General features: G+C 40.1%; 1 protein-coding gene across 1 annotated transcript in view; it reads left to right on the top strand.

Moving 5' to 3' along the window:
- The window catches only part of LOC133774290 (epimerase family protein SDR39U1-like), a 30,281-nt gene extending 14,957 nt beyond the window's left edge, over positions 1-15,324 (top strand). Inside the window, 2 exon segments of the mRNA XM_062211936.1 lie at positions 14,327-14,664; positions 14,667-15,324. Coding sequence (XP_062067920.1) covers positions 14,327-14,664; positions 14,667-15,223 — 895 coding nt within the window. The 3' untranslated portion in view covers positions 15,224-15,324.
- The last annotated feature ends 813 nt before the right edge of the window (positions 15,325-16,137 follow it).

Raw genomic sequence — 16,137 nt, 5'->3', positions numbered from 1 at the left:
ACGATGTTTCTGAAGTGGCCATGACATTTGATAATAGCCCTTTAAGTTTTAATGGGTTGTAGCTAAAAAAGCAGCAGCTACATAACTCTGAATCTATCCATATAGCTTTCAGATACCAAGTCCGAAGTATGAGAGAGAAATAAAACAAATTTTAAATAACTTTTTCTTAGAAAGGTAAATACCAATTTTAGTAGAGTTATGTATAGACCTCCTCTTACAACCCTCTAGGAAGGATTAGATAGGTCTAGGAGATGTGTGTCACAGTAAAGAACTACAATCACCTTCTGAAGCAGATATATACTCTCCTTGCAAAAAAAAAAAAAAATACTGAAGAGCAATCCTTATAGCTTAGAAAGCATTCTATTCCAAAGGAATCTAAAAGTTAATGGAACTGAAATTGTTAGTCTTGAAAGACAATGCTTCTGAGAGTGGAGGGGACAAAAAGAGAGAGAACAGTATCCTTTGGAGACTAAATGATGAAAGAAAAGGGAAACTAGAGGAAATTTAAGATCCTGAAAGACACACAGAAATAGATACAGATATAGATATTGATGTAGATATAGATATAGATATAGATAGATACACTATGATAAGTAAGGTAGATTTTAAATAAGGTACAAAAAAGTGGAAAAGAAGAAAGCTGAGTATCTTTTTTTTAAAAGATTTATGATATAGGCCGGCGCCGCAGCTCACTAGGCTAATCTTCCTCCTTGTGGCGCCAGCACACCGGGATCTAGTACCGGTTGGGGCGCCGGATTCTGTCCCGGTTGCCCCTCTTCCAGGCCAGCTCTCTGCTGTGGCCAGGGAGTGCAGTGGAGGATGGCCCAAGTCCTTGGGCCCTGCACCCCATGGGAGACCAGGATAAGCACCTGGCTACCGCCATCGGATCAGCGCTGTGCACCAGCCGCAACGCGCCGGCCGCAGCGGCCATTGGAGGGTGAACCAACGGCAAAAGAAGACCTTTCTCTCTGTCTCTCTCTCTCACTGTCCACTCTGCCTGTCAAAAAAATTAAAAAAAAAAAGATTTATGGTGTATTTATTTGAAAGTCAGAGTTATACAGAGAGAGGAGGGGCGAGCAAGAGAGAGTTCTTCCATCCAATGGTTTACTCCCCAATTGGCTGCAACGGCCGGAGCTGCGCTGATCTGAAGCCAGGAAGCAGGTGCTTCTTCTGGATCTCCCATGTGCATGCAGGGGCCAAAGGACTTGGGCCATCTTCTACTGTTTTCCTAGGCCACAGCAGAGAGCTGGATCAGAAGAGGAGCAACCGGGACTAGAACTGGCATACATATGGGATGCCTTCATTTCAGGCCAGGGTATTAACCTGCTGTGCCATAGCACCGGTCCCCCAAACCTGAGTGTCTTGAAAAGCCTTCATAAAAGATAGTCCTATGAATATGTATTTACATTCTGATGATTGAGAAAGTGTATTTTACTCAGAAGCATAGGAAGATTCATAAAACTTTATCAAATATCTGATTATATTGTAATTATCAGTAAGTCCCAGAAAGTAGAAATATTGGTGACAAGAATAAATTACTGTATGTAAGAAAATGATTGAATACACTTTTATAAATACAAAGGGACTTTTAATAATTCATGGAAAAATATAAGTAAAAGATAAAAGTGTAAATTTTATTTTTCAGTAGATGCTCCATGAGGTTCAAGACATTTTGTAAGTGATGACATCAGCTATATAGCCTGTTTCTAAAGATCTAGGGTTCACAAGAATTTAACCATTACAATGCAGTCTCTTTTATATTATTTTTTGAAGAGAAATGGGTTTCCTTTAAAGATTTAGGATTAGGAAATAAAGCAAAACAAAAACAGCAAAAGAAACTAAATTAGGACTGGGGTGAATGCCTCATGATTTACTTTGAAGCTCTAAAAAAATGCTGGTTTTGATGAGAGTAATGAGCAGAAGCATTGTCAAGATGAAGACCTGAGTGAATTCTTCTTGGTCATTTTTCTGCTAATTATTTGGCTACAAACTCTCTGTTAACAGGCAGATGTTATCGCTTTTTGGCCCTCCAAAATGTGAACAAGGAAAGCGCTTTGAGCACCCCAAGAAGCTGACCTTTGCTCTTATCCGGTGTACTTTTGGTTTGACTGGACCAATTCCTCTTCTTGGTAGCCATTGCTTTGGTTGTGCTTTTTCTTTAGAGTTATGCTGGTGGAGCCATGTTTCATTTCTTTTCCATTTCTTCAAAGAAATTTCTCAGCATTTTGATCTCATTGAAACTTTCCAGGCCGGCACTGTGGCTCAATAGGCTAATCCTCTGCCTGTGGCACCAGCACCCCGGGTTCTAGTCCCTGTCGGGGCACCAGATTCTGTCCCGGTTGCTCCTCTTCCAGTCCAGCTCTCTGCTGTGGCCCAGAAAGGCAGTGAAGGATGGTCCAAGTGCTTGGGCCCTGCACCCGCATAGGAGACCAGGAGAGGCACCTGGCTCCTGGCCTCAGATTAGCATGGTGCGCCAGCTGCGGCAGCCACTGTGGGGTGAACCAACAGAAAAAGAAGACCTTTCTCTCTGTCTCTCTCTCTTACTGCCCACTCTGCCTGTCAAGAAAGAAAGAAAAAGAGAGAAAGAGAGAAAGAGAGAAAGAAAGAGAGAAAGAGAGAAAGAGAGAAAGAAAGAGAGAAAGAAAGAAAGAGAAAGAAAGAGAAAGAAAGAAAGAAAGAAAGAAAGAAAGAAAGAAAGAAAGAAAGAAAGAAAGAAAGAAAGAAAGAAAGAAAAAGAAAACTTCCATTTACAGCTTTGCTCTTGCATGCAAACCACCTAGGCACAAGAGTTTTGTCATTTGTGAACAGGATGTTTGCTCTACTTTAATTTTTCATTCAGAATCATATGTGTTGAACCTGTAGAAATAATACTGGTGTTGACTGCTGTTTCCATTGTTAATCCTCGGTCTTCTTCGACTAGGTCATGAACAAGTTTAATAGCTGACTTGTATGCTCTTGAAAAAAATCCTTAAAATAAGCCCAAAGATTGTAGAACTATACCACATTAAAAGAAGATTCATAAAAGAGACACGAGACTGAATCTTGGAAACTGAGGAAAAATCATTTTATAAGGACATTATTGGTGCAGTTGACAGGATCGACAATGCACTGTTCATAGGATGACTCCATTGTGCCTGTGCTAAGTTTCATGATTTAGGCAATTTCACTGTATTGTGAAAAAGAATGTTCTTGTTAGTAAATACCTATGATGGATTTAGGGATAAATCAGAACACTGAAACATACTCAAATGGATCAGACAAATATCCTCTTACTCTCCCTCTGCTTTCTCTCTCTCCCTTCCCAACATGTATTTTAAGTCCATCTTTCCATGAACATTTAGAAATACCCTTGTATATATATGTCACTTTTGGGGGAGAATAATAAAGCCAAGTGAAGTTAAGATAAATATTCTGAAATTGGGGCAAGTGGTATTGACTTGTTTAAGCTACTCTTTAAGCTATCACTAAGTTACTGCTTTATATAACACCTATTGCAAATATCATAAAATTGTATCTCAATTCTTTATACCATTTGAGCACCATCCTATACTATGTCACTGTAAGATGTTCGTTTCCTTATTCATTGCTTTATTTTCTATCATTTTCTCTATAATCTTTTTGCTCATTTTAATGTTCTGAGTATGTGAAAATTTGAAGTCTATGCTTTGTTCTTACAATAGAAACTAATATAAAATAATAAAACAGTATTACTTGATTTCTCTTAAATTTGAAAATATCAATTTGCCATAAATCATAAAAATTATGGCTTTTTATTTCTTTAAAATCCTTTATTTATCCTCATAATGTGAAATAGCCAAATTTTGACAAAACAGTCTTTTCATTTTTTGAGTAGTTTATTTTGATTATTTTCTAGTAAGTTTGTTTTAAGCATGAACTTTTTCATCTTTTTTTGATAGGTTGTATCGACAGTATATGTCACCAGAATTCTCACACACTTGAGAATTCATATCCCTTTGTAAATGAATGGCAATTCACCAGCAGTGTCATTCTTTGGCCACATTTTATTTTCCTCAAAACTTTTAGACATTTTTCCAGTTCCATCTGATAGTGAAAACTGCTGTGGACATTTTGAGACAAACCTTAAGTATCTTTGTGGGTGCATCCCAAGTTTTCTTTTTTGGTGCCTTCTTTTGTTATAAATCACTTGGTTAGTCATTTTATTTTAAGTCCAAAATGAAAGTATCCTAGAAATCAAGATATTTCATAATTTTGGAAAGTATAACTTAACTTATTCACATATTAAATGAGAAAAAATTTCAAATCATACACATAAAAACTGAAAAATTATTCCATAAAGTGAATATGTGTTGATTTAATTTTTTGAATTTCTGATGCATACATTTGTGCATAATTTTGGGGTACCATCTGATGTGTTGATACATGTATATATTGGGTAGTGTCCAAATAAGAGTGCGCATATCTAGCTCCTCAAAACTTTATCACTTCTTTATGGTGAGTGTATTCAAAATCCTTTCCTTTTTGTTAAATAATCCTGTATATAACCATTGTCTATAATCACCTTACTGTGCAAAAAAACTCTAATTTCATTTTCTTGCCTGACTATAATTTAGAACCTGTTAACCTTTTCCCATCCATATCTCTACCTGTTCTGCCCATTCTCTTTTAGCTACTATTATATTCTCAACTTCTTTTTTTTTTTTTTTTTTTTTTTTTTTTGACAGGCAGAGTGGACAGTGAGAGAGAGACAGAGAGAAAGGTCTTCCTTTTGCCGTTGGTTCACCCTCCAATGGCCGCCGCGGTAGGCGCGCTGCGGCCGGCGCACCGCGCTGTTCCGATGGCAGGAGCCAGGTGCTTCTCCTGGTCTCCCATGGGGTGCAGGGCCCAAGGACTTGGGCCATCCTCCACTGCACTCCCTGGCCACAGCAGAGAGCTGGCCTGGAAGAGGGGCAACTGGGACAGGATCGGTGCCCCGACCGGGACTAGAACCCGGTGTGCCGGCGCCGCAAGGCGGAGGATTAGCCTGTTGAGCCACGGCGCCGGCCTATATTCTCAACTTCTATGAGATCAACATTTTTAGAAGTCACATATAAGCGAGATCACTCAGCACTTTCTCTGCCTTATTTCACTGAAATGAGTGACTTCTAATTCCATCCATGTTGTTGCTAATGACTGGATTTCATCCTTTTATGACTGAATAGTATTCCATTGTATTTATGTACCATGTTGTTTATTCATGAATCAGCTGGTGAACATTTAGGTTGTTTTCAGCCCATACCTGTTTGAATAATGATGCAGTAAATATGGGAGTGCAGATACCTCTTCACCATGCTAATATTACTCTTCTTGGATTATATAACCCATAGCGGGACAGCTAGTATATATTGTTGGTTCTATTTTTAGTTCTCTGAGGCTGCTCCACAAAGGCTGGCACTAATTTATGTTACTACCAAGAGTGTGTATAAGAGTTCTCTTTTTTGGCTGGCGCCACGGCTCAACAAGGCTAATCCTCCGCCTGTAGCACCAGCAACCCAGGTTCTAGTCCGGGTAGGGGCGCCGGTTGTGTCCCAGTTGCTCCTCTTCCAGTCCAGCTCTCTGCTGTGGCCCGGGAGGGCAGTGGAGGATGGCCCAAGTGCTTGGGCCCTGCACTCGCATGGGAGACCAAGAGAGGCACCTGGCTCCTGGCTTCAGATTAGTGTGGTATGCCAGCCGCAGTGCGCTAGCCACAGCAAGCTGGCCCCAGCGGCCATTGAAGGGTGAACCAACAGAAAAGGAAGACCTTTCTCTCTGTTTCTCTTTCTCACTGTCCCTTCTGCCTGTCAAAAAAAAAATTCTCTTTTCCTTAAATACGCACCAGCACTCAGATATCTTTTGTGATTTTAACGTTCTGTTTTCTCTACAGCTTCACCAGATGATTTTAATGTTCTGTTTTCTCTACAGCTTCACCAGACGTTATTATGATTTGTCTTTTTGATAATAGCAACCAAATGATCTCACCATGGTTTTGATTTGCACATCCCTGATGTATTTCTTAAAAATATGAACAAACTGGAAATAAATGTAAACCAAAAGCATATAGTAATACAATTAATGGTAAGACTTTTGAAGCATTACTACTAAATTTTGAAAAGTTAAGGTTTCTGTCACTCCTTGCCCTCAACATAAAATGTTGTTCTAAAAAGCCTAAAATATAATAAAACAAAATGAAGAGAAATAAGAATATACACCATTAAGAAGAAGCCCAAACTGTTTGCTAAAATTTGTAACAAAATTACATGCCAGACATCTATAGGTGAAATCATTTAACTCTCTCTAATAATAGCATTCTAGGTGAATGTTGATACTGTTGTCTGAGTCAAGGGAAATTAGAAAAGTTAGGGGTTTGAAGGTGGGGAGGTAATATGTTCTCCTTTGAGGTAGTGATTTTGAAATTCCTGTGTGTGTGACTTCCAGGAGAATGCATTGACATTTGTTGAGTGATTATTTGCATACCTACATATGAAACTCAGAGGATAAATTTTGACTAATACATTTGGGACTTATCAGCATACAGATAGTAACTGAAGTTATGAGATTGGCTTGAAAAAGAAAATGGAAGAAACCCTCAAAAATTTGGTAATAATGATAGGTCTAAGAGTCAAAGGGATCACATAAACAAGACTAGTGTCTGCTAATACTAACTGATAGAATAAAAACATGGAAAGCGGGCTACACAGCAAACACACAGAATGGCAGATGTCCTAAATAGCACTCTGGCCTCAGAATCAGCCCTTAAGGCATTTGGATATGGCTGAAGAGCCCATGAGAGTATTTTAGGCATGGAAAGCCAAGGCATTCTGGGAAAAAAAAAGACCTAAATGAAAGATCTCTGGGAGTGAGATCCCAGTGGAAAGAATGGGCCATCAAAGAAGGAGGTACCTTTCTCTGAAGGGAGGAGAGAACTTCCACTTTGACTATGACCCTGTCGGAATAAGAAGCCGGTGAACTCAAAAAGCTTCCATAGCCTTGGCAGCTCATGACAAGCGCCTAGGGAGATTACTGACACCATAAACAAGAGTGTCAAATTGTTAAGTCAGCAACAGGAGTCACTGTGTACTTACTCCTCATGTGGGATCTCTGTCCTTAATGTGTTGTCCAATGTGAATTAATGCTATAACTAGTATTTTACATCTCTGTAGGTCACTTCTATGTAAAAAGAGAGCATATCAGTAACCATGTCATAGGATTTTTGATGAGGCTTAAATGAATCGGTATTCCCAAAGATACCTGTTCTCCCTGATATGTAGCAAGTGCCCCATTATGTTTCTTTTTCTTATTTCTGCTCAGTGTTTTGTTGTTGTATGCCAATTTTTTCAAACCAGTTTTTTTCTTCCTGAATTGACTTTGGGATTATGCATTTTTCACCTGCAGATTTCTACATCCTGTGCTGAAGGATGTTAAACACGTGACTCTTAATAGCTGGCATATTTAAAAAACTTTCATCTTTCTCTTACCTATTGCATATTTTTCATTTCAAGCTTCTGCAATCACCCCTCCTCTGATCTGGAATCTAGGATAACTGATAATTTAAGACCAATAATACCTTTTTTTTCTATTCTGTAAGAATTCTAATTTTTTGCTTCCTTCAGACTAGAAGATTTCCTTATGCTAAAAAAGTTAGTGGAAAACTTGGCTAGTTTTGTGGGCTTATTTTTTGGGGGCAACTATGTTTCATCACAACAAAAAGGTTCTTTATGAATTCTCTCAGGCTGGAGATTAAAAAATGTCCAAACATGGGAAAAATAAATTTATTTATTGGTTGGTCTTTATGCCATTTGTTGTTATTTGGCCTTCCGTTGGTATCTACTATTTGTATTTTAGGATCATAATTGTTTTTCTGATTTTTCAGGATGCTATTCTCTTTGTCCTTTCTTAAGTGTCTCTTCTTCCTCAGAAAGTTCATGTAGTATTGTATCCAGTATCTATTACCTTCCTATATTATAGATTTTATTTCAGCATTTTCAAATTTTCTCTGTTGTACAAACATTAGATTTTTTCTAAGAATTTTTTTTCTCTTTCACAAGTTATTTTTTTAGTTTTATTAGCCTCAAATCAAATACTATTTATTAGCCTCAAGTCAAATACTATTTTTTTCCATTTTCTGCTATAAATCTATTCAGTGGAATATGTTTGTTTTGATTCCTTCAAGTCTGACCTGCTTTTTCACCTAATTTTATAGCAGTATATATCTGCTTGTCTTTATGGATGATAGGCAAGAACAACAAATGGGAAAAAATTAAAATAGCCAGTCCCAGTAGCCAATCTATATAAATAAAAGCACTAAGGTAATATTTTGCCATAAAATTGACTTGGTCAAAAAATAAAATCATAGGTAAGTGGAAATGGAAATGCATAAAAGTGAACTGGAGAGTTCTTCTCTAACAGATTGAGGCTTTGTAAGTCACAACTGCTGTTACTAAAACAATAGAAAAAAAAAAAGCAATGAAAGTGAAAATTAGCAAATCTTAAATCAGCCAGAGAATTGCTGTCACAAGGATAAATATGAATTGAAAGCTGGAGAGATGGGTGAATACAGAAGAACCTAGTTTCCTGGCAGAAGCCCCTTGCTAGTACCAGCAAGTGCTAGACACTTAGGCAGTAACTGACTGCAGGAGGTTTCACCATGCTCTCCCTTGGGATTAACAATTCCAGAGTGGTACATTTTAGGATGACCAGCACACTTTGGTGAGATTTACCTCCAGGTATCCCACTAGGTTCTAAAAGGAAATTTGCAGAGAATTCCCCTCAGGTTTGCCACAGCAAAACCATTTGTAATAGGCCCAAAGAGTCAAATTCTCCCTAGAAAAGGCCTAGCCTGGGGAAACTACTCTGCTAGATTTGGTCTAACCTAGTGGACAGGCAAGTGGCCAGCTGGAGCAACCCCTGATCTTGCTGTCTCACATAAATTGAGGGCAAAAAAGACTTACAAACTCTTTTGAGGGTTATAGCCCAGAGACTACTAGGAAAACAAAAACAAAGTTTTAATAACAAGATTACAAAACATGCATTTTTATAGCAGAAATTAATAAAATGTATTTAAGAAAACCTTATCTTAACATATGTAGCATTATAGTAAGAAAAATTATATAACATAAAAATAATAAAAACAAAAGATCAGTTTACCTTTTGAAACTATACACAGGTTAACCATGATGAATGAGAGAAGGCACAAGTTACTAAAATCAGCAATGAAAATGAAACATTTGTTATTAATTCTGTAGACATCAAAATTATAATAAAGAAAAGCTATAGTAAAGAATAGCTCTTTGTTCAACACTTTGATAACTTAGACAAAAACAGAAAAATTAATTGAAGGAAGCTCTCAAAATTCACACAACTAAGATGAATAATTTGAATAAAATACCACTATCAAACAAATTTAATCAATAATTAATTACATCTCAACAATAAGCATTTAGTCTGGAAGACTGCACTTGTGGAATCTTCCAGACATTTAATGGAAAATTATACCTCTTAATCTTTTCCATAAAAACAGAATTATTGTAGACTTTTCTTTCTGAAAAACAGAACTATTTTTATCCCTAGGTAATCTCCAATTATTATTTATCACTGCTGTAGTACTTCTTGATCAGCAATAATGTGAATTTTTCCCTGGGGTACACAAAGTGGGTCAGCCTAGAAAAGAAAATTGACTGTAAACTGATAATTATTTGTGACAGTCATTCTAAATGGTAAATCAAAATTAGATTAAAGGGAAATTTTACATTTGAGTTAGAAACTCAAATGTATATTTATGTCTCTTTGTGAATTATTACTCTCATGCAAGCCTTCCTAAATCAGTAAGTACACTGATGTTTGGTTCATAATCATGAAGACTAGAGATAGTACATGAAGTGCTTAGCCCAATGTCTAACATATAATAGGGGTACTCTAAATAGTAACTACAATTTGGTTAGGTGAATAGCAAGTTGTGAAATGAATTAATTGTTGCAAACATTTCATTTTGTCATACATTTAGATTTAACACATTGGTATAATTTTTAGGAAAAAACATAAATGCAGTGCTAATGTTTTGTATAATTTTATAAAGAGAAAAATATTTACACATGACAACGTTCAGTTCATTTTTTCTCATTTGCCAATGGTTCCATTATTTTACTTATTATCTAATATTATTTTAATAAACAATGAAATCGTAAAGCCTTTCTGTAAGATTGATTTTGGCTTTTAATGGTTTTTTCTTATATTTTCTGAGTGAGAAATAGATAAAATTTTTCATACTTCAGTATAGGATTGATCTTACACAGAGCCTATTTAGATATTTCACAAAGTTCAAGTTCCCATGCATGCTTACATTTAAAAAACAACAACAACAACAACTATGCTTGGATTTCTAAAATCTTTTCATGCTGTTTATCCTTTAATTCCATTTTCCCTTGACTTTTTTATAGTATCTATATGTAAAAATGTACTGATTTGATGAGTGGCTGTTTTGTTCAAGAATAATTCCATTTTATCATTTAATTTTTCTTTCTTAGGTATAGAGCTCACATATAGGAGTGAACTATACTATCTATGAAACCAAATGTACTCTTTTTGAGCAGAGTGGGGTAAAGACACTTGTTTCAAATGTGTTTCTAGTAAACTATGTGAGGAATGTCATCATTATAAAAGCTTTCTAAAAGTTCCAAATTCTGTTAGCTACAGATTATATTCAAGCCAAGTGAGAATAATACAAGCACTGTTAGTTAATCAAATATGAAATTACTTTCCTCACTTGCCAGGGAACCAAGAAAGATGCTGTAACTACTGCAACAGTGACTGTTAAACTCTCCCTATGTTCCCTTTCTGCCACCCTAACATGTGCCTGTTACCACCGTTAGTGCTATTTCTTGGTCACAAGACACGTGCTGCTACCTAGCCTCCAGCTAGTGTTAGGAATTCAAAGGCAAAGAAAATAGGAAAAAGGTGGCATACTGAAGACTGGGGGATATAGTTTCTCAGTTGGGTAATTTTTCTCATCAAATAAGACTGGGATCTGTTAGCAGAGGTAAAGGGCATACGTTTTGAGTTGACAGCTGGCAGAGCCTATTTCTGCCACTGTGGACTGGCAGCTCCAATGGCCAGTTCAGGCACTGACAGTAAAATTCTCAGACCCTATCATGCCATTAAAGGCCATTTGGCCCCAGAACATTAAATCTTGTCTTTGTTTAGGGTTCTGTCAATATTATCACCAGTGTACTCATTGTAATTTTACTACTGGTATTTTGAAATGCCAGTTGATGGGGCTTGTCTACAAACTGATGGTATTTACTGACTACTGCTTTCAATATTTCACTGCAATAACATTTTTAAGCATTGCTATCTGTTGATCGTTGTATAGCATTAGACATCTAATCATGCTAAGTGACCTGTTTAGATTTTCTTGTTTTTCACTTGTAAGGAAATATGCAGTTGAACAATGTTTCTCAGATAATAAGTGGGAACACAATGTTGAGCTCAGACAGTTGGCTCTAACTTTCATGTGCAGAAGGATCACCAGGGGCTCTTAGTAAAAACAAACACAAGCAAAAATAAAAACAAAAAATAAACAAGGAGTCTGAACATTTAATTCCAAAAATCGGAACAGGACACTGAAAATATTTTAAATGACTTGAATAAGTGCTATACATCAATCCCTAAACTGGAAGCCCACAAATCTCACTTTGTGAAATGTTACATCAAATAGTTGGGTAATATTTTAGAAATCTTAAAGAAAATGTATTCTTGTTTCCACAGATATGTGTCAGGGACAAAGAGGTGTTGGAAATATTTGCTGTTTAAAATTATCTGGAAGAAAGTTCCTACTTCTAATTAAGAGAGGGAAATGTGCATAATCAGCTGTCTAAATCTCTCACAATGATGAGTTACCATGGCTACGTGGGCAGTTATTGTTTTGCTTTTAATTCTGCTGTATATCTGTGTCTCTGATAGCATGACCATAACTCAGTCCATCATTAGCATTTACCTAGATTTCTTGAGAGATAATTAAATGCTTTCCTGGCATTTTAATCACTAATAAATGTAGACATGAAGATCCAGCTGGTTGGAACAGACCTTATGTGTAACTGAAAGTCATCTCATTTGGTTTAAAAAAATTAGTAAAAATGAAAAGGAATTTTTCCCAAAATCAGAGCTTCAGTAAGTAATAGGGGTTGAATTTGTAGAATTGAAGTAAAAAAGTAATCTGAGTGAATAGGCTCGATATTAAGCATTTCTTGCGAGGTGAATCAAATTGATAGTGCAAAATATTTAGGATAGAACTACCTAACAATTGGAATGGAAGAAAAGGGAAATAAATTGAAAGCTTAGTCAAAACAGCATGGAAAAAAAAATGCCTTTAGAATAAAACTTATTCCAGGTAAGTCTCTTTTATGTTGTTGCTGAAAATCCAAGTCAGATCACCTTAAGGGCAAATGAGGGACTTCTTCAAAAAGGTAGAAAGATAACTCAGAAACCCAAGGATGGAAACTATAGCTTATCTCCCAAATGCTTTGGTTCCAAAAAATGGAAAGGTGTCAGCAACTAAAATCCACTGAATTATGGAAAATATGGACTGTATCCATTGCTTCCTAATACTGAATACAGCAGTTAGATTCACTCAACCAATTGCGGCAGTCACAGGCAAAGACACACCTCCTAACTTGGAAAGAAAGCTTACCTATGCAGCAATTGAAGATCTTAAAGTCTCTTGTGAGAGTGATAGCACGCAACTGCACTTGGATCACCTGGACTGAGAAGTGTTGATAACAAGGATGGTAACAGACATGATATATTCCAACAGAAGTGAGGAAAATTTTAGAAAATTAAATGAATAGGCTCAAATGTCATGAAGGTAAAAAACAAAATACACTGAGTGGACAGATAATTTCTTTTTTTTCTCGGTTCTCAAGGAACTTTTAATTGTGGGGGCAGAAGGAAAGAGTGGCGGGGTGGGGGGGGGGGAGAGAAGAAAAGAAGGAGGCACTCCAAGCCCAATTCCCAATGTCCCTTTATACCCCAAGTCCCGTGGAGCATCCGCTCCACAGCCAATAGCGGCTCTCTTCACGTGCAGTTCACGCTGGTATCGTCCAATCAGATGAAAGGGCGCGTATAGTCTCAGGTCGAAAGTTCATCTGTTTCACCCGGTTCCTCCTAGTTGTTTATGCAGAGTCCATTCTGTTTCATCTGTTTTACCTGGCTGTTTTCATGGGCCTTGTGGTCGACCGATTGCTGCAAGCTATGCAGATGAGGAGGTTCTCACAGGTGGCCAGCCTGCGGTTCTCCACAGCTCCCCTTTTTTGTTATTTATGGCGTGGAGTCATGCCCGTCTTAGGTTCCCAGCGACGCGCCACCTGCTTACCCGTCATCGAAACATTGCAAAGCATGTCCCAAGTTCTGTCTTAGGTTGCTAGGGGCACTCGCTAGTGATTACCCGTCTTTGGCTACTGCTCCATCATGCCAAGCCATATCTGTCGCTGAGGGTCAGAGCGATACATAGCAAGCATAGCCTGTCGGATCACTAGGTTAGTGCGTGGCTGACTCCTGACTACTGCCAGGATGACCGTGCTGATTAGGAGGAAGGCAATCAATAGGACTATCAATAGGCAAAGAAACAGTCTCTTCGTCACTTGTAAGCTAGTCACTTTCTATTGTCGATGAGTCTGTTGTCGTTTCCACTGGGAAGGGTTCGTCAGGGATTTTTGCGAGGAGTCGAATCCTCCTTTCTGGCATCCAAATCGGTTGGGAAGCCCCCTGCTTCCAGCGACCGGTCCAGCTATCCGAGTCACGGCACCACTTGTCGGACCCTCGCCAGCAAGGGCCCAACGCAATCACGACACGGTCACTGTTTCTCGGTTCTCAAGAAACAAGGCAAATAAAACCCCTGCCATTGTGGAGACTGCATTCTGGCGAGGGGAGACAGGCAGCAAACAAGTACATGTGTAACACATTAGATAATAAGTGGTATGAATCATAAAGCAGGATGTAGGACAAAAGTGATAGGAAGATCTAGAGGTGAAGAAAAAATTGGTTTTAAATATGCTTGTAAAATAACATTGAGGAAGACAGACATTTCACTGGAGACCTGAAGGAAGTGCATCTGGGAGACACATCATTTGGAGAATCTTCCCTCTTCAGCAGCCTTCCCCTACCCCCGCCCCACGGTCTAATTGTCCCGCCACGTCCGCCACAGTGCCACCCTCACCTTCCAGCGACAGACACAACTTATCTTCAGAAGTTCTTCCGGGTCACCGGGAAGAGCCACGCCCAATCTCGAGAGGTCCGCTTAAATGGAAAGCGGGATGGAATGAAATACGCATGCGCAAAGCAGTCTCGGCCGCCTTCGGAGAGACGAACCGGGTGGCAGGACGGGCTTCATCGGGACAGCCCTAGCCCAGCTGCTAAGAGCCCGGGGCCACGAAGTGACGCTGGTCTCCCGACAGCGGGGTCCCGGCCGGATCACCTGGGACGCGCTCGCCCAGTCCGAGCTGCCCAGCTGCGACGCCGTGGTCAACCTGGCCGGAGCGAACATCCTCAACCCTCTCCGAAGGTGGAATGAAGCCTTCCAGGAAGAGGTTGTCAGCAGCCGCCTGGAGACCACGAAGATACTGGCTAAAGCCATCAGCGAGGCCCCACAACGCCCCCAGGCCTGGGTCTTAGTCACAGGTCTTACTACCAGCCCAGCCAGACTGCAGAGTATGATGAAGACAGCCCAGGAGGGGATTTTGACTTTTTCTCCAAGCTCGTAGCCAAGTGGGAAGCTGCAGCCAGGCTTCCTGGACACTCTACACGCCAGGTGGTGGTGCGCTCTGGAGTTGTGCTGGGCCGTGGTGGTGGTGCCATTGGCCACATGCTGCTGCCCTTCCGCCTGGGCCTGGGGGGCCCCATCGGCTCAGGCCATCAGTTCTTCCCTTGGATACACATTGGGGACCTGACAGGAATCGTGGCCTATGCCCTGGAAGCAGACCACGTGCAGGGAGTCCTGAATGGAGTAGCCCCAGCCTCTACCACTACCAATGCGGAGTTTGCCCAGGCCTTGGGCACTGCCCTTGGCCGCCCGGCCTTCATCCCTCTGCCCAGTATTGTGGTGCAAGCTATCTTTGGGCGAGAACGTGCCATTATGCTACTGGAGGGCCAGAAGGTGGTCCCGCGGCGGACACTGGCTGCTGGCTACCAGTATTCCTTCCCAGAGCTCGGGGCTGCCTTGAAGGAAGTCGTAGCCTAAGTGGGAGGCTCATGGCAGGGGCTGAAGGGCCTGTCCCCGAGCAAAGGCTTCCTGGCCACATAATCCACCTGGGCTCAGTATGCTACAGGCCCAGTACTCCTCTACTTTTTTTTTTTTTTTTTTTATTTTCCGGTGCCCCCACCGCAACCAGCCTTCTGCTCCTGCGACCCAGCCCTGATCCTGCCTGTTCGTTGGCTCCTGCGGACTCGCAGCTCAGGGGGCAAGCAGTCCTCTTGTGCCCACTCGGGGAGGCGCTGAGGCTTGGGGTCGGGGGAACCTGCTGAGTGCTGCACAGCGAAGCTGCCAGTGGAGCTGGGGGCTTCCGGCCAGCCTCCCCCCGCCCCGACCTGGAGCCCCACGCTGACTACCAGCTCCGCAGCTCCAGGCCACAGCTGTGGGCTGGCTGCATCCAGGGAGCCCTGAAGAACACAGCTCCGGGACATCCGTGCCCAGGTAAGCAGAGAGCCTGGGGTGCATTCGGCATTCTAAAAACATTTTTTATTTTCATTTGTATTTGAAGAGAGAGAGAGAAAGGGAGAGGGAGAAAGAGATGGACTGAGAGGGACCTCCCATCCACTCGTTCACTCCCCAAATGCCAGCGATAGTCAGGGCTTGGCCATGCCGCAGCCTGGTCTCCCACGTTTGTGGCCATCAGCACTGCCTCCCAGGGTGGTGGTACTTTTTTTTAACTAATTAGGAAATAAATTTTAGATGTGACATGATTGACATTCTATGCTCTTTGTTGTGGGCTCAAAAAGAGAAATAAAGTAATGAAATTTGTTTTTAAAGCTGTATTTCTTACTGCATGTAAGCTTTTTTTAGCTCAATTCTAAGAATTTTTAAAAAATGATGAAAGCTAAATAACTTCAAGTAGAGTGTTTCAAAAATTGAGGTAAATTAGTATAGAACATTAC

The sequence above is a fragment of the Lepus europaeus genome, chromosome 15 (assembly GCF_033115175.1).
Source record: "Lepus europaeus isolate LE1 chromosome 15, mLepTim1.pri, whole genome shotgun sequence".
Taxonomy (NCBI): Eukaryota; Metazoa; Chordata; class Mammalia; order Lagomorpha; family Leporidae; genus Lepus; species Lepus europaeus.
This window is presented reverse-complemented; position numbering and strand designations above follow the sequence as displayed.